Source organism: Xenopus tropicalis, chromosome 4 (genome assembly GCF_000004195.4).
Source record: "Xenopus tropicalis strain Nigerian chromosome 4, UCB_Xtro_10.0, whole genome shotgun sequence".
Classification (NCBI taxonomy): Eukaryota; Metazoa; Chordata; class Amphibia; order Anura; family Pipidae; genus Xenopus; species Xenopus tropicalis.
In genome coordinates this window covers 101,586,703-101,605,830 of record NC_030680.2, presented here as the reverse complement: position 1 = coordinate 101,605,830, position 19,128 = coordinate 101,586,703, and the positions used below count along the sequence as shown (strand labels likewise).

At 40.8% G+C, this 19,128-nt stretch overlaps 1 protein-coding gene across 2 annotated transcripts in view; it reads right to left on the bottom strand.

Moving 5' to 3' along the window:
- The window catches only part of slc44a3 (solute carrier family 44 member 3), a 37,543-nt gene continuing 18,415 nt past the window's right edge, over positions 1 to 19,128 (bottom strand). For both annotated transcript variants that reach the window (XM_018093613.2, XM_018093614.2), the window contains 8 exons: positions 17,943 to 18,067; positions 15,477 to 15,663; positions 14,830 to 14,995; positions 14,035 to 14,191; positions 11,340 to 11,423; positions 2,394 to 2,531; positions 2,083 to 2,319; positions 1 to 696 (listed from right to left, as the gene is read on the bottom strand). In XM_018093613.2, coding sequence (XP_017949102.1) covers positions 592 to 696; positions 2,083 to 2,319; positions 2,394 to 2,531; positions 11,340 to 11,423; positions 14,035 to 14,191; positions 14,830 to 14,995; positions 15,477 to 15,663; positions 17,943 to 18,067 — 1,199 coding nt within the window. In that variant the 3' untranslated portion in view covers positions 1 to 591. The remainder of the gene's footprint in view (positions 697 to 2,082; positions 2,320 to 2,393; positions 2,532 to 11,339; positions 11,424 to 14,034; positions 14,192 to 14,829; positions 14,996 to 15,476; positions 15,664 to 17,942; positions 18,068 to 19,128) is intronic.

Sequence of the window (19,128 nt, the reverse complement as noted above, 5' to 3'; positions counted from 1 at the left end):
TAAAATATGTATTTTTAATAACACAAAATTGGCGTGTAAATGTTCTAATAAAAGCACTAACCAATATTAGCTCGCTGTTAGCGAGTGTCCACTTAGCCCTAAATGCCCAACTTCATAGACGCGTCTTTGTTTTTTTTTCCTTACATCTACACAAAATAACCAATGTTTTGGTCACACACAATGTCCTCAGGAAGTACAAACCTGAGGCCATAGTATGTCACACAAATGTGGGGTTTATCAAGAACTTTATTTTGTTGTGAAAGCCCTATGAATGATAATACCATTACTATACTCATAGTGGTAAGAGCAGAAACAATGAAGCGTTCATGTTCGACAGAAGTAACAATACTCAATCACAAGCCCATAGTCCTCACTGCAGAAATATCTGGGCAATGTCAGGTTTGTCTGAGGCAGCTTTAAGCTGCATTTATCCCAGTTGCGCTGCATGTGGCCTTGCAAATGTCTTGTTTTGAAGAAGATTTTTGCTAATCATTCTATTGTCAGTGCGTTTTAGCAAATCCTCTTCATTTGTAGGACGGCAGAGTTATATATAAAACTATTCACAAGTTTTCAGTAAAACAACAAAGCAAGTTAGTCTGCTCTTGATAACGCCTGTAGTTCTATCCCATCATCCCCGTTTTGGTGTGGCCTGTTCTTTAGTTTGTCTGCTTCTGTGTTGGTTTGATGAATTAATGCCTGCAAAGACACAATAGGTACTGAACATTTCCATTTAAGCAGTTTGAGGTATGAGAAAGGATGCAGAATATGGCAAGTGGAAGAGCATACGGCTACCAGTGAATAGTTACGGTCAGTCCTCACAGTATCCATTACACTGTGCAGTTGCCAATTAAAAAAGTTAAAAAAACCAAAACAGAACATATGTATTTTATATGGCACTGAATTAATGAATCAATGACTGATTATACATATCTTGGAAATAAATGGTGTAGGCCAATGATATCCAACTGTCATTCCAATGGCCACCAGCATGGCACAGAGCTCCATAGACTGCTATTAAAGGAGAAAGAAAGGCTAATAAAGAGTTAATCTCAAGCTGCAGGCATACCTTCAGTTCTCTCAATAGTGCCTTTAAGTCTCCCCATATTTCACCTGATCAGAAGCCAAACAGGAAGAAGAAAGAAAGAAAGTTCCCATAATGTCTCACTCCTGCACAGACACCCAGACCAAGTGAACATGCTCAGTTAGTTAGACTATGAGTCAGCTTCCTCCTGATTGGCCCAGATCCACATTCCTAAGGGGCGGAGTGAGTTCTTAGCATTCTTGAGGGAGGGGGGGAGCAGAGGAAAACACACACAACTAATCTTTTGACAGGGAACTCAGTGCAGCATTTCTGTGAGTGCTTATGGCTGTATTTACATAGACCTTTCTGATAAAGCTTACTTAGTTTTTACCTTTCCTTCTCCTTTAAGCACAAGATTCTTTTATCACAATGCCACCCGTGTCCATGTGGCCCAATGCATGCAAGATGTTAAACAGCACTGACCAATAATTCCTACATTGATACTGATACTTGCAGTTATACTGGCCATATACTTCAAGATCCATGTAAATGGCGGAGTCTGCAAATGCGTGCATATCTGTCCAATTTGTCTACACATACATGGGGCCAAATTGGCTGGGAGGTCAATAATCAGGTCAAATTGGGAACCTATGGAGGCGTGTTGTTTGAGGACCGCATCAAAATGTTGTGTTCCTTGCCCAGTGGATAGTTCAAAGCTGCCCAATAGATATCCTCCTGATTTTCAGACAGATATTGGTTGGTCTGTCCATCAGGAGGCCTCTATATGGAGGGGCTGAGTATGAATATTGGCCTGCTAGTTACTGTCCGCATACTGTAGATGATGAAATGAGGCTGCAAATTAAAACCTCCACTTTTGGGTCACTGTACTGTCACTTAGGTGTCTGCAAATAACCGCACAAAGCAACCATGATGTATAGCTGGGCACACAGACTGGGGCTAGGTCTATTGGAGAGACATATAAGGATAGTACAGGTACCCAGAGGTGGACGCCATTAACCTGCATATGGGTGCATACCATGTGATAGAACATGCTTACATACCTTTAGGTCCTGTTCCATAAAATAGGGCTTTTCTAATGATCCATCGTTTGTCTCAATGTCCACAGCATAACAGAGGAACAAACTGTGTATAACAGTTTCAAAAAGAGACAAAAAGCAATGAGAAACCAAATACGCGAAGAAAGCAACCAACAGCAAAGGGATAGCCCAAACATGAAGCTCGCGATGATAATTAAATGCCATTAGTCCTCCAAATACTGTAAAGCAAACAACAAATACCTGCAAAAAAAAAGCTTAGTATCAACATTGTTTTATAGGAATCATTCCCACCCTGCCCCAGAGCAGATCCTTACCTTGCCTAACAAGATCAGGAAAACACCGGAGCAGTTCAGTGATGAAACATGGGGAGGATTTTTTGCCAGGATGCCGTAGGCGTCATTTGCTGAAGTACAGAATGGCGTTCCATTTATTATTGACGCTGTATAGGCATTCTATATATGGAGAAAATCCAGTAATTAGTAATGTGAATAGCTGAATAACAGTAAATAGCCAATGTTTACTGCGAGAGACAACGAAACAGGCAGCAATTGATGGAATATATCTAAAGTGTTCTAGATATTTTACAGTACCAAGTACTTTATTAGTAATGAGCAAATCTCTGGCGATTTTTAAAACTTAGGCCAGATAGATGACAATTTATTTCCCCCTTCTTTGACCGCAAGGGCAAGGAGGAGATGGAATCTGCTTGAGTCGCCTGCTTCCCCTGGATGGCAATGCTTGTGTGGAGCAAGAGATCACTCATGTGTTGCTGTCATTGCTGCCCTCAATACCTGTGCCAGGTAGTAGTGATCTGCTGCTTGGTGTAGGCTTTGCAGACAGAAATGACAGGCAGTGCAAGAACAAGATGGGATCTCCTGCATTCTACTCCCTAATAGAATATTTGTCAAATTGCGAAAAACATCACCACGGTTAAAATTTGCTGCAAATTCGTCCATGCCAACGTTTTTCACTCATCCCTAGATGTCACAACGCGGCTGAAGTTTTCATTTATGCTCCAATAGTTTAGCAAACCTTTCCTTTTCATTCATTCCCATTCTTTAATGTGCTGGACGCCCTAGGCAACCTGGTCATCCCCACACTCACGGCGGCGGGGGGGGGGGGGCACTGGCATGGGGTATTGCAATGGGGGGAAAGGGCCTAGAACTAGTGGTAGGTGACAGAAGAGGTAGTGGGCAGGCCCGGATTTGTGGCGAGGCCACAAAGGCCTGGGCCTAGGGCGGCACATACACAGGGGCGGCATGCCGCCCCGCCGCAAGCAAATTTTAACATTTTGCTCCCATACCGAGCAATGGGGACACCTCCCCACTGCTCCGTATGGGAGTTCTAAGTTAGGCGCTTGCGCATTCGCGTTTTTGCGGTGGGGGGGCGCTGAATGGGGGCGGCCTTGGGGCTCCCCAAGTAGAAATCCGGCCCTGGCAGTGGGAGGTATAGTCCAACAACACCCTCCATAATAATATCTAGTAGAATTAAGTCTAAAACAACTGGACTTTTCTGAGTTTTTCTTGAAAACGTTTCACCACTCATCCGAGTGGCTTCTTCAGTTCAAATGACTGGTAGGGAATTCCCCGGTATTTAAACTCTTGATGGTAGTAGAGTCACAGACATCCAATCACAATGGTTCCATTGAACTTGTTCAGTTAGGTGTTAGCTGAAACTGACAGGTGTAAGAAGGTATGATCCAATCACAATGGTACCAAGATTCTCATTGATGAAGGTGTTAATCCTTCAAAGTACATGACTGGAAGTGTGAACTGTTGTGAAACTGCCGGGGTAAGGATGTCAACGCGCCATTGTATGTTGGTGACAAGCGGTGTCTCAGGCCCCCTCCTCTGTTCAGGGATGGTTTTTCCAGGTTGGCATAAATGGCCTCTTTCACACCTCTTTCAAACCATCTGTCCTCTCGGTCCAAAATATGCACGTTACTGTCCTCAAAAGAGTGACCTTTTTCTTTGAGGTGTAGATAGACTGCTGAGTCTTGTCCTGAGGAGTTTGCCCGCCTATGTTGGGCCATTCTCTTACAGAGAGGTTGTTTTGTCTCCCCAATGTATAAGTCAGAGCACTCTTCACTACACTGGACAGCATAGACCACATTACTCTTCATGTGCTTGGGTGTTGGGTCTTTCGGGTGCACCAGCTTCTGTCTCAGGGTGTTGCTGGGTTTGAAAAACACAGGAATGCGATGTTTGTTGAAAATTCTCCTAAGTTTTTCTGATGTTCCAGCAACATATGGAATTACTATGTTGTTTCGCCTGCTGTGTTCCTCCCTTCTGTTTGTAGGTCTGGTCTTTCTGTTGGTCTTTAATTTGGTTTTGATGAAGGCCCAGTCTGGGTACCCACAAGTTTTCAGAGCTCCTTTTAGATGTTTATATTCTTTCTCCTTGGCCTCTGCATTGGATGCCACAGTTTCAGCCCGATGATGTAGAGTCCTAATTACACCCAGTTTATGTTCCAAAGGGTGGTGGGAATCAAACAGCAAGTACTGGTCTGTGTGGGTGGGTTTCCTGTATACTTCAATATCCAGGTCCCTCCCCTCTTTGATAACTATAGCACAGTCCAAAAAAGCCAGTTTGCTGTCTTTCACATCTTCCCTTGTGAATGTGATGTTTTTGTCCACCGAGTTTATGTACTTTGAAGGATTAACACCTTCATCAATGAGAATCTTGGTACCATTGTGATTGGATCATACCTTCTTACACCTGTCAGTTTCAGCTAACACCTAACTGAACAAGTTCAATGGAACCATTGTGATTGGATGTCTGTGACTCTACTACCATCAAGAGTTTAAATACCGGGGAATTCCCTACCAGTCATTTGAACTGAAGAAGCCACTCGGATGAGTGGTGAAACGTTTTCAAGAAAAACTCAGAAAAGTCCAGTTGTTTTAGACTTAATTCTACTAGATACTGTATATCATGACCTGGATGAATGAGAATCTTCATAGACATATTGCTACTCAATTTGGGGAGAATACCCTAAAATTGGTACGGGAATATGAGAGGACGGCCAGAAAACTTGCGGATTACAGAAACCATCTTCGTTTTAACCTACGATGCCGATATCAGGGAATCACACCATGCAGCCTACGTCTGGGTTCTTCGGTTAAAGGTCACAGGGCCAAGGTGATCCTTCAGAAAGCCCAGAAACAACTGTTAAATGAACGGGTGAGGCAGACTAACTTCTCAATTGAGGTCCTGGTTCATAAATTTGATAATGCAAAACAGAGACTGACAGCAAAACTACCGGTGCTGACGTTGCAAAGAGTGGTTGAATTCACAGAGCGGGCGCAACTTGCACAACATGCCAAGGGCAAGGAGAGGCAAATAAACAAATTCACCAGTTTATTATCACGTACCAACAACACCCAGCGAACAGACAAATCAACAGGGAGGAAGGAAGATGAAAACAAGACATGCCAGAACATCAAGGATCTGTGGGTAAAGAATTTATCAGACAGGGAACTCACAGAACCAGAGAAGGATGTCTTAGCCAAGGGACTGAACTTTGCAGTGGCCCCACGGTATGTACCAGTGGTAGACTTCATCACAGCCACAGAATCATCCATCCACAACAATAAGATACCAGTGGATGAGGCTGAAAACATCCGGTTAAAAGTATCAGCAGCCCTAGCTAATGCTAAAGCTCCCCCTTCCAATCTAAGTCTGCAAGAGAGGAGGGCTCTGACATCACTTGCCAAGGACTCAAGTGTCACCATCCTGCCAGCAGATAAAGGAAGGTGTACAGTGGTACTGAATACATCAGACTACCATGCCAAAGTGTCCACACTGCTCAACGATTCAGACACATATGAGCAACTCAAGAGAGATCCAACAAGCAACTACAAGAAGAAGGTTATAGACTGCTTGCAGCACCTTGAGAAGGAAAAGGTCATCAGTCCAGCTTTGTACCGTCGCCTTTACCCAGGCGAAGCCACTCCATGCCTATATGGACTCCCAAAAATACACAAAGAAGGAGCCCCTTTGAGGCCAATTGTCAGCAGCATTAACTGTGTGACTTATAACATTGCTAAATACGTGGCCAACATCTTAGCCCCCTTAGTTGGAAACACAGTACACCACATTCAGAACTCCATGGACTTTGTCAAAAAAGTGAAGTTAAAGCTGGAGATCGATGATACAATGGTGTCCTATGAAAGTAACATCTCTGTTCACATGCATACCCACTGCCGAGGCAATTGATACAGTGAGGAAACGGCTGAAACAAGACACCACCCTCAGCAGCAGAACAAAGCTGACCCCAGAACAAGTTTGTTCCTTACTGGACCTATGTCTCAATACCACGTACTTCAAGCACAAGGAAGTTTTCTATAGACAAAAACATGGCTGTGCCATGGGTTCGCCTGTGTCTCCAATTGTAGCGAACCTTTACATGGAAGAAGTGGAAAAGAAAGCCCTGGACACCTTCAAGGGAACAACACCAAGTCATTGGTTCAGATATGTGGATGACACCTGGGTCAAAATTAAAGCACGCGAGGTTCCAGCCTTCACCAAACACATAAACTCGGTGGACAAAAACATCACATTCACAAGGGAAGATGTGAAAGACAGCAAACTGGCTTTTTTGGACTGTGCTATAGTTATCAAAGAGGGGAGGGACCTGGATATTGAAGTATACAGGAAACCCACCCACACAGACCAGTACTTGCTGTTTGATTCCCACCACCCTTTGGAACATAAACTGGGTGTAATTAGGACTCTACATCATCGGGCTGAAACTGTGGCATCCAATGCAGAGGCCAAGGAGAAAGAATATAAACATCTAAAAGGAGCTCTGAAAACTTGTGGGTACCCAGACTGGGCCTTCATCAAAACCAAATTAAAGACCAACAGAAAGACCAGACCTACAAACAGAAGGGAGGAACACAGCAGGCGAAACAACATAGTAATTCCATATGTTGCTGGAACATCAGAAAAACTTAGGAGAATTTTCAACAAACATCGCATTCCTGTGTTTTTCAAACCCAGCAACACCCTGAGACAGAAGCTGGTGCACCCGAAAGACCCAACACCCAAGCACATGAAGAGTAATGTGGTCTATGCTGTCCAGTGTAGTGAAGAGTGCTCTGACTTATACATTGGGGAGACAAAACAACCTCTCTGTAAGAGAATGGCCCAACATAGGCGGGCAAACTCCTCAGGACAAGACTCAGCAGTCTATCTACACCTCAAAGAAAAAGGTCACTCTTTTGAGGACAGTAACGTGCATATTTTGGACCGAGAGGACAGATGGTTTGAAAGAGGTGTGAAAGAGGCCATTTATGCCAACCTGGAAAAACCATCCCTGAACAGAGGAGGGGGCCTGAGACACCGCTTGTCACCAACATACAATGGCGCGTTGACATCCTTACCCCGGCAGTTTCACAACAGTTCACACTTCCAGTCATGTACTTTGAAGGATTAACACCTTCATCAATGAGAATCTTGGTACCATTGTGATTGGATCATACCTTCTTACACCTGTCAGTTTCAGCTAACACCTAACTGAACAAGTTCAATGGAACCATTGTGATTGGATGTCTGTGACTCTACTACCATCAAGAGTTTAAATACCGGGGAATTCCCTACCAGTCATTTGAACTGAAGAAGCCACTCGGATGAGTGGTGAAACGTTTTCAAGAAAAACTCAGAAAAGTCCAGTTGTTTTAGACTTAATTCTACTAGATACTGTATATCATGACCTGGATGAATGAGAATCTTCATAGACACCTCCATAATAATCCTTCCACAAAGCGAAGGCCCATGTACCCCATGCTCTAACGTAACACTAGCTGGTGTCTAGGTGACAAGTCCCCTTTAAATATTAAACAGCATTATAAAAGTGGTGTAATTGCGTAATTTAATTACTATTTTAACAGTGTACAGTCCCTGAAATGTTGCCAGCTATGCTCAGAATATCTGCCATCAGTACTCACTGAATCTCCCCTAACAGAAGTTCATGTATGAATAGTTTTACATCCTAAGCATTTTAGGTGAAAAAAGCATTCCAATCTACCCATTTGCACAGATTCCCTGGAAGTCAGTGGAACCACAAGAGGTAGTTGGGAGGTTCATTTTTATGCCAGCAGCAAGTCCACTAAGTCTCACATTAGCTTTAGGTCAGTTTGTGTATGGCCCATCTTTAGCCTCCCCAAACAAAAATTCACCCTCTGTCCATGCATAAACTTATACTGACATATCTACACACTCACATATATAAAGTATTTATACCAACATCAATACTAACTGTAGATTTTAGTATCACAATAGCCTTGGATACTATGCTTGTTCAAGAACATCTCTAGGAAGGGCATTCCACAACCCCACTGCCCTCACCGTGAAAAACCACCTATGCTGCTTCAAAAGAAAGTTCCGTTCCTCTAATCTAAAGGGGTGCCTCTATCTGTCTATAATCCCCTCTAATGTACTTGTACAGAGTAATCATGTCCCCTCACAAGCGCCTTTTTTCCCAGAGAAAACAACCCCAACCTTGACAGTCTAACCTCATAGTTTAAATCTTCCATCCCCTTTACCAGTTTAGTTGTGATATTCTGAGACAATTTGCAATTGGTCTTTATTTTTTATTTGTGGTTTTTAAATTATTTCACATTTTGTTCAGCAGCACCCCAATTTACAATGTCAGCAGCTACAGTGTATCTTGTTGATAGTGTCCCAATAACCCTAGCAACCAGGCAGGGGTTTGAATAAGAGACTGGAATATGAATAGGAGAGGCATGAATAGAAAGTAATAAAAAAGTAACAATACCAATACAATTGTAGTCATACAGAGCAATATTATGCTGGAAAGAGTCAGAAAGGCAATTAATTAAAAAACTACAAAAAAAATAAAAAATGAAGACCAGTTGAAAATTTGCTTAGTACTGGCCTTTCTCCCACAGTTATCAGATCCATCACCTTTTTATTCCTCATTCCCCTACACATGATCTACTGTGAAATGCTGACTACTCCCCCAAAGTACTGCCCTGAAGCAACAATATCAAAGCACTAAAAATCTGACTTATTGATAAACTTCTGATATCATAGTGTCTATTTATCAAAGTGGGAGGAAATAAGAAAATCATTCCAGAGGTTTATAAAGGCCTTCTGGCAGGAAATAATATGTGTCAGGCTGTAAGGATGTGCTTGGGTTCCAGAGGCAATCAGCCAAATTGTTCCTAATGGAGTTTTTTATGGTTTTTGGACACAGCCTGTGAGCTGACAATAATCACTGCTTTGTACAACAGCTGAATTTGCCCCTTAGTTTAAGGATCCACAGTAACAATATGACTCAGAAGAAAGTGGTAACCATAGCAATGCACACTTGCAAAACAACCAATGGCTAAAATGATGCCTTTTCTGGGAATGAGGATTTGCCTTCGGGAGCAGCCGCTTGCCATGAAGTGTCAGCCCACAAACCTTAACCCTCTTGTAGCCTCAAAGAAAAAACAGATAGCTGCAAAGGGATCACTATTAACAACGTGCAGAGTCAGCACCAAGTGACACTGTATATCTGAATGTTGCAGGCTGACATTCACAGCACAACACATGGTTTGCCATGGAGATTAACAGTACCCTTTTAATTGTGTATTCTTTTCTCTTGGGTGTGGAAGAATTTTTTAAATCAAATTTTCAGTTGATATATTTAGAAAAAAAGGGATGGCCAGCAATATTCACAATATTGCAGCTGCCATTTTAGCTTGGTCTTCATAGCTTCCTAGCTGATGTTAGCTCAGATTACACATTCCTAGGGGTGGGGGGAGTGAGTTTTATTAGTTTTTATGGGAGGGGGAGCAGGAGAAGGTAGAGAGGAGAGAACTGCGCAGACTCTGGCCCCAGGAATGAAGGATTTTTCTGAGAGAGGAAGTCAGTTTAGCACAAGTTTAAAAAAAGAGACAAGAAATGTGTTTCTTTTGATAGAGAAGTCAGTGCAGCTTTTCTTTGAGTGCTTATGGCTGTATTTACATAGACCTTTCTGATAAATCTTACTTAGTTTTTACCTTTCCCTTCTGCTTTAAGCTGACAAGACACAAACAGAAATGCTAAAGTTGGGCATTTTTTTCAAAACTGTGATTGCCTATGTGTGGGACCAATGGCATGGGAATCTGTGTAGACATGTTCATAAACACATTTCATAGGCAATACACATGGCACATGTGCCACCATCAGCTCATTGTGATTTGACCTCCACTAGGATCCAGAAATAAAAGGAATGATATTGACCTACCATATGATGCTCAAATGAAAAATGAACTACGTCATTCAACTCCCAAATGTAGTTGGATACACAAGCCACCATTCTTGCGTTTGTATAAGTTACTAACAAATAAATAGGGTTGAGGAGACTGCCTCATACAGACAAAAGCAAACAAAAGGAATTCTGGGAATGAATTCCAGACTCTTAAAAAAAAATCCCATTTACATGGGTTTATCCTATAGGCTACAGCTCACCCACTGGGTTTGAAGCTGAAGCCAGGACAATAGCTGATCAGATTCCCAACTACAGTCCGGTTTCGCCCTTCTTGGGGCTCATCAGTGTAGTGCAGGGTTTTCTGATCAGCTTAGGTAGAGTCACCATGTGGTTCTACTAACAAATAAATAGGGTTGAGGAGACTGCCTCATACAGACAAAAGCAAACAAAAGGAATTCTGGGAATGAATTCCAGACTCTTAAAAAAAAAATCCCATTTACATGGGTTTATCGTATAGGCTACCAGAATTCCTTTTGTTTGCTTTTGTCTGTATGAGGCAGTCTCCTCAACCCTATTTATTTGTTTGTAGAACCACATGGTGACTCTACCTAAGCTAGGATAAACCCATGTAAATGGGATTTTTTTTTAAGAGTCTGGAATTCATTCCCAGAATTCCTTTTATAAGTTACTAACACTGAGTAAATTTGCACTTTGTTTGCTACATATCAGTCAGTAGCTATATTTAGCTGGCTTCAAAAAGAAAAATGGAAGCAAAAACTCACCAACTATCTCTTGTTGTTCTCTAAATCATGCTTTAATCATATAACATGTCCATTCCCTTACTATTATATTTTAATAGTAAGGTATAGTATAGTATAAGGTCTTCTGATGGCCCACTAATCACTTTACATATACCTACACATATACCATATTTTGCCCCATAGGCCCAGTGGTCTGAATCTAAGAAAAGCTGTAAACAGCTAGTCAACAAGTTTCTTCACCAATAAAAAAAATTAGGAAAAACAGTTATATATCACCATAAAGTGTTGCTTATATACCTGATCTAAGCTTTTTAAGAACTTCTCAAAGCAGAAGGAAGAGCAGGCACAGCACTTCAGAGTGCATCTGGAACACACATTGTCCTGTAAATAAAAAACACAATTATCATCCATATTTTGTGCAGGATTTTTTGAATACAAATATAAAACACATACTACCAGTACTGACAGACCATTTTAATCACACACTTTCCTCTGATGTAGATCTGCTAATACACAAAGATTGATGAACAGAATGTCTTTTCCCACAAGAGAAAATATGCTGCTTTGGAATTAAACCAAATGGTTTGCCAGCTGCAAGAATCTGCAGAGCAATAACCTCAGTTACACTGCCAAACAGGAAATCACATTAATAGTGACATTTACGATCAGACATATACAACAGCAAATTCAATTTATATACAAAAACAAATCACTGACACTGTCCCAATGTCATGCTGAGAATAACACAGCAGTCTAATACATATCGAGATGTTGTAAGAAAGGCTGACACCTTTAGAACCAATGGCAACCAGTTACTGGTCTACAACTGTTAGAATATTGAAAGCAAACATCTGGTCCCTGTGGATTACTAACCCCTACTTGAACCATGACCCTGTAACTATATAACCCCCTTAGTGTCCGGTATTTGCAGAAATAAATAATGATGAAAAAGTATGTGAAACAATGTCCATCTCATCAAGGACAAGGAGGCAGCAGCGGTCTTATCTCTAAGCATTTGCAATGTGTCAAAACAATGGGATATTGGTAAATCTGTATCCAACTTAGGCTTAAGGTGGCCATACACGCACCGATATTATCGTACGAAACCTCGTTTCGTACGATAATCGGTGCGTGTATGGCATGTCAGCGAGCCGACCGATATCGCAGGAAGCTGCTGATATCGGTCGACTCGCCGATCGGCCAGGTTAGAAAATTTTGATCGGGCGCCATAGAAGGCGCCTGACCAAAATTCTCCCTTCAGAGCTGAATCGGCAGAAGGAGGTAGAAATCCTATTGTTTCTACCTCCTTACCTGCCGATTCAGCCCTGAATGGTGTGTGGCGGATCTGACGATGTTTCGTGCGGTCGACGGTCGTACGAAACATCGTGAGATCGCCACGTGTATGGCCAGCTTAAGGCTAAGGACCCACGGAGTGGATCAGTCGCCCGCAATAGATCTCTGATATCACGGGAGACTAACCGCTCCGAAATGGCTTGCCACTGGCAACAACAGGAGTCACCAGTGGAAAGCCCTTCGCATCTCTTTGGTATTCCGAAGTCAGGCAAATTTTCCTCCTGCTGGCAACTTTGCAGAGATCTATGGTGGGTGACTGAACCACTCCGTGGGTCCTTAGCCATGACCTTATTTATTCTATATTACATGCTATTATAATGTTTATTGCTATTATTATTATACTGTTATTTTCATTGAATAGCTTTATGGTAGTAATGCCTTACTACCAGGTGACTTGCAATAATTTCTGATCTTAATACAACCAAGAAAAGTGGCACCATCAACCCCAAACAATGTGAAAAAGTGGTACAATTTTTCCCCAAAAGACGTGTTATTGCTGCAAAAGCTGGCTCTAAAAATATATGTTCAGAATGTGGAGACTGCATACTTTTGCAAACAGAATTTTGTTTCTTGTGATTTTTTTTAACTTACAACAATGTCACATTAAGAAACTAATGTTAGGTTTCAGTATGTTAAAATAGATTTATCAGATATTCACGTTTTGTATTTATTCCTCTGTAAAATAACAGAATTGTTCGCCATACTTTAAGAAACTATATATAAACAAGAACATGTATTTATGTGTTGCTTGTTCTGTAAAGGGAATGTCCAGTTTTTTGCAACAATCAAAATGGTAAGACTTTGCAAAGATTAAATATTTTCCAGAGTATGCTTTACCAAAATTTGGTTGTTTTTAAGTTAAAAACTAAAGTTTATGTTTACCCTCTACAGCACTTGCAGAGATTATCAGTGGTGCTAAAAAAACCCACAGGGCAGTGGATTCAAGTTCTACTGCACATGCCCATTATCCACATTCATATGTGTTAATCCTATGGATGGAAATATGGATTCATGCGCAGAAGTGTAAATCTGGTACTTAACCATTCTCCCCTATGCCAATCTCTGGATCTGAGTAGTTGGAGAGGTGTTTGGCAAACCCCTGCTTCAGTCCAGACAGTCAAGTCAAAAGAATAAGTGCGTACTTTCAATGATATTATCTTATCTTTTAGTATGTTCTATTAGGAAAATTGTTATTTTGCTAGGACTTTGCATAAAGGTGGGCATCCCATTTAAAGTACAACATATCAAACTAGTCACCTACAGAAACGATAGCAACCTTAACATATAAATATAAAGGCTCTAGACCTAAAGCTAGAAATATACATTAAAGTACCCATGGTCCTGTGGCCAAACAAGCACAATTGGATATCTGTTTTTTTTTTTGTTTTGTTTTGTTTTTTCAATAACCCAAAGTAAATCTTAAGCATAAAAGCATACAGATCAGCCTGATTGTGCTGGGGACAAACAAGGGAAAGTCCTCAGACATCACCCATTGTTTATTCTGTCCAGTTGCTTCGCTCCATATACAATGATTTGTAACTGGTACAAAACTACCAAAAGGCAGGCCAACTCTGCAAATTTTAATCTGATTTTTTCTTATACTCAGCTGCATGTGGATTTCTATGAATGATAAACTTACTGGCTTGTCCCTTAGCAGCTGGAAAGTGTAGCATAAAACCATTCTTGGGATTCTCATTAGTGTTATTAGGAAGGATCCAATAATTGCTGTTCCAAGATGATACCAAAAAACAAGTGACAATGAAGACAATATTGGGTGGCGAATTTTATTCTTATCTCTGAAAAACAACAAGGTCATGCAAATTGAATATTTTAAAATTTTTCACATCAAAACTCTATCCCTGCAAATTGTGGCAAGTGCCAAATCAGCAGTTCAGCTTGCCCTTATCAACTGCACATTAGGTGCAAAGTACATGGTGCACAGAAATAAGGGAGGTACTGTCTGCCTTGAGGAGGTGCTACTTCTAGGGCCCCTTTTGTGTGCTGTGCCTATGCACTCAACTGACCTGCACCTAATGAGTTGCATGATAATACTGTTTTAACATTTATCCTTAAGTTAGTTAGAATATGGCAGTGCAATCAGTTCTTGGTGTCTTTAGTAAGCCACCCTGCACACAGGCCCATATCTTAGATATAGATAAAGACAAAATAATTATTATATATTATATAGTGAATAATATACCTCCTGTTGTAAAATATTAGGATATTAAAAATCATCAAGGCCGAAAGCCAAGTGCTTTTATACAGGTCTAATATCCTGATTGTTTATTTATTATAATACACAAGTGTCTGAATCATGTGCCACAAATTACATCACTGAGAACCAATTATAGCTGATGCCCTCACCAAGGATATATAAGTCACCAATATATATATTAACTTTCACCAAGTGATAACAAGACTCGTTTCTACGCACCGATGTAAATACCAAGAAACTGTTGCTCCTGATATTATCATTTGTTGACATGCAAGGAAGAATTCGCTAGTCCAAATAAATCCAATTAAATGATACCACCACATGTAGCGGATCCCAGCAAGTGGTTTATATTCTACTTGTCCCTCTGGGGAAACCTGTGCATTACCTAAAGTTTAAGAAAATCAGAAATGATTTAGGAACAATTTTATGCAAAAAAGCCCCCAAAAACTATGATCTAAAGCAATAAATGCATTAAGATTCATTTTGATGCTTTGCTGTTCTAATATACCCAAAAATTCCTACTCATAACACACATCACCAATGACTTAATATCAACCAGAACAAGCATTATTAGTAGTATTGTAGTCACATCAGAGAAAAAGCTATAAATGAACCTGGCCAAAAAAAACAAAGCTAGGTATAAATGGACAGGTATAAATCAGGGGAATTAAAGTGACTGATATGTACCGGTTTTATCATGCAGCACTGATTTCTTTGCTGTCTATATGACAATTGCTGAAGGGTTGATTGTGGTAATTCAAGAAAGAGAAACATCTGATTTATAAACTATAGTAACCTACACTATGTAGAATGAACATTAGCACATAACAAAAGATAATAATCAATAAAAACATTTTGGAACATACCTGATGTGCCTAAACTAAGGAGCACAGCAACCCAAAGCACCCAGTAGAATATGAGAATGACAAATGTCCAAACTGGTTGCAGAACCAACAAAGGCATACATCGGATAAACTTGCTGGTAACTAGAAAGAGTTGAATGGTCATCTGGATACTTTTCCTCAGTACAAAAATGAATGTCAACAGGACAATCTGTAAAACAGAACACTGTTTAAAAAACCTGGTGGTACCATGCAATGTATTAATTAATTAACTAGTAACATCAATGTACTTAGTTGCAATGCAGACAAACTGTTTGAAAAAGGACATGGTTAAAATTGTAGTTAAACAATGAACAATGAAGGTATCACCTTTACATCATTGTTGTCATTTTCATCTTACTTTTGCTGCACCCTGCTCATGCACACACATATAACAGACTTTAAGTGAACCCAAGAATTTCTTTCTTCAACTCACCCTTCTAAATAAGTCTGGCCCTGACATTTTGCCTTTTTAATGCATTTAGGAATCGTCTTATCATTTGGAAGAATGTGCCCATACAAACACTCAACAAGACTAAAGATGGCTTGACAATAAGGACAACAGTTCCAGTGACAACTGGAGGCCATTAATATACACTGCTCAAAAAAATAAAGGGAACACAAAAATAAGACATCCTAGATCTGAATGAATGAAATATTCTTATTAAATACTTAGTTCTTTACATAGTTGCAAGTGCTGACAACAAAATCACACAAAAATGATCAATGGAAATCAACCAATGGAGGTCTGGATTTGGAGTCACACTCAAAATTAAAGTGGAAAAAACACTACGGCTGATCCAACTTTAATGTAATGTCCTTAAAACAAGTCAAAATGAGGCTCAGTAGTGTGTGGCCTCCACGTGCCTGTATGAACTCCCTACAACGCCTGGCATGCTCCTGATGGTCTCCTGAGGGATCTCCTCCCAGACCTGGACTAAACCTGGACAGTATGTGGTGCAACGTGGCGTTGGTGGATGGAGTGAGACATGATGTCCCAGAAGTGCTCAATTGGATTCAGGTCTGGGGAATGGGCGGGCCAGTCCATAGCATCAATGCCTTCATCTTGCAGGAACTGCTGACACACTCCAGCCATTAGGAAGAACCCAGGGCAAACCGCACCAGCATCTTGGAACCTAATGGCAGTCAGACTACCTCTGGCTAACACATGGAGGGCTGTGCGGCCCCCCAAAGAAATGCCACACAACACCATTACTGACCCACTGCCAAAACAGTCATGCTGGAGGATGTTGCAGGCAGCAGAACATTCCCCACGGCGTCTCTGTCACGTCTGTCACATGTGCTCAGTGTAAACCTGCTTTCATCTTTGAAGAGCACTGGGCTCCAGTGGCGAATTTGCAAATCTTTGTGTTCTCTGGCAAATGCCAAACATCCTGCACGGTGTTGGGCTGTAAGCACAACCCCCACCTGTGGACGTCGGGCCCTAATACCACCCTCATGGAGTCTGTTTCTGATCGTTTGAGCAGACACATGCACATTTGTGGCCCGCTGGAGGTCATTTTGCAGGGCTCTGGAAGTGCTCCTCCTGCTCCTCCTTGCACAAAGGCGGAGGTAGTGGTCCTGCTGCTGGGTTGTTGCCCTCCTACAGCCTCCTCCACGTCTCCTGATTTACTGGCCTGTCTCCTGGTAGCACCTCCATGCTCTGGACACTACACTGACAGACACAGCAAACTTTCTTGCCACAGCTCGCATTGATGTGCCATCCTGGATGAGCTGCACTACCTGAGCCATTTGTGTGGGTTGTAGACTCCGTCTCATGCTACCACTAGAGTGAAAGCACTGCCAGCATTCAAAAGTGACCAAAACATCAGCCAGAAAGCATAGGAACTGAGAAGTGGTCAAGTGGTCACCACCTGCAGAACCACTCCTTTATTGGGGATGCCTTGCTAATTCCCTATAATTTCCACCTGTTGTCTATTCCATTTGCACAACAGCATGTGAAATTGATTGTCAATCAATGTTACTACCTAAGTGGACAGTTTGATTTCACAGACGTGTGATTGACTTGGAGTTAAATTGTGTTGTTTAAGTGTTCCCTTTATTTTTTTTTGAGCAGTGTACATGGACCAGTAGAAGGACAACTGATCCCCTATTTTAAAATGATTATTATGGGGCATTGCCCAATAAAAATAAAGACTATTCTAATGGGACCCATGGATTACTAGTTATGCCACTTTAGACATACACATAGTGAAACTCTAGCATTGAAAAAGTATTCTCAAAGTCCCATGAAGGTTCTGGAAATAACTATTGAAGTAAATGGGGAGCAAAGTTTTAATGCTTGCCAACATAATTTCTGAATGCTCAGGAGATTAAACAACCAGAATAGCTGCATGTGCCAATTTTCCTTAGGTAAAACACTAAAACTAGTATGCGAGTACATGCATTTGGAATTACAGTAACAAAACAATACAAACATTCAATACTTACAGTCACTAATGTTGCAATGATAGCAAATCCAAGTAAAAATTTAGCATTTTCCTTTTCAGTTTCCAATTCATAACTTGGATCATTAACATGATCGTAATACAGCCACCACAGCACTCCCGAGACAACTAAAACAACAGACAAACATGTTATTCCATCCAATTTTATTGCCAGCAACCTCTTTTATTGCGAAAACCGCACTGCTTGACAATGCTTCTATGTCTAGCATTAAATATACTTATTTATCAACATTAAATACATACAATGCTAAAATTAGTTATATTGTCTGTTTTACTGTGCTCACTTGTAGATTATTAATATAATATTGTTGTGTCAATAAATGACATGACAAATAGTACTTCAAGTAAAACATAATTTGTATTTGAAATAATATTGACCCTTGCTTGTCATTTCAAAAGTCGGGCAGTAATCCAACATATATATATATGGACAGAGAGCCGCACACACAGGGACTTAGCAATAAAGTGAAAAAATGTATTAAAAAAAATCCAACGTTTCGAGTACTGACTGTACTCTTCCTCAGGGACAAACCAGGGTTTGTCCCTGAGGAAGAGTACAGTCAGAACTCGAAACGTTGGATTTTTTAGCCAGCACCCAGGGCGTTTGAACCCGTATAGCATGTGCTCCACTCTTCTTTGTATATATATATATATATATATATATATACAATCCCAGCCAAGGTAGCACTCCACATACAGGGATTGAATGCCTGGGTGCTAATGCGAAAAGGAAATACAGAGAATGCAGTACAGGCCAGCACTCACAGGACTTTTAAAATGGAACATCAAAAGAATAAAGAGGTTTTACAAAAATTCTTGAAGCATGGTTCTTTATTTATCCGACGTTTCAGTTCCAACCTGGAACTTTCATCAGGGAAAAAGGTTTTTCCCTGATGAAAGTTCCAGGTTGGAACTGAAACGTCGGATAAATAAAGAACCATGCTTCAAGAATTTTTGTAAAACCTCTTTATTCTTTTGATGTTCCATTTTAAAAGTCCTGTGAGTGCTGGCCTGTACTGCATTCTCTATATATATATATATATATATATATAGAAACAACAACAAGAGATCCTCTGCACTCACCCATTATCAATATATAGAACATTAAGACATTCGGTGCATTTAAGCTACTAAGAAATGCCCTTCCCTTTAAGCATAAGTCAGTGTAG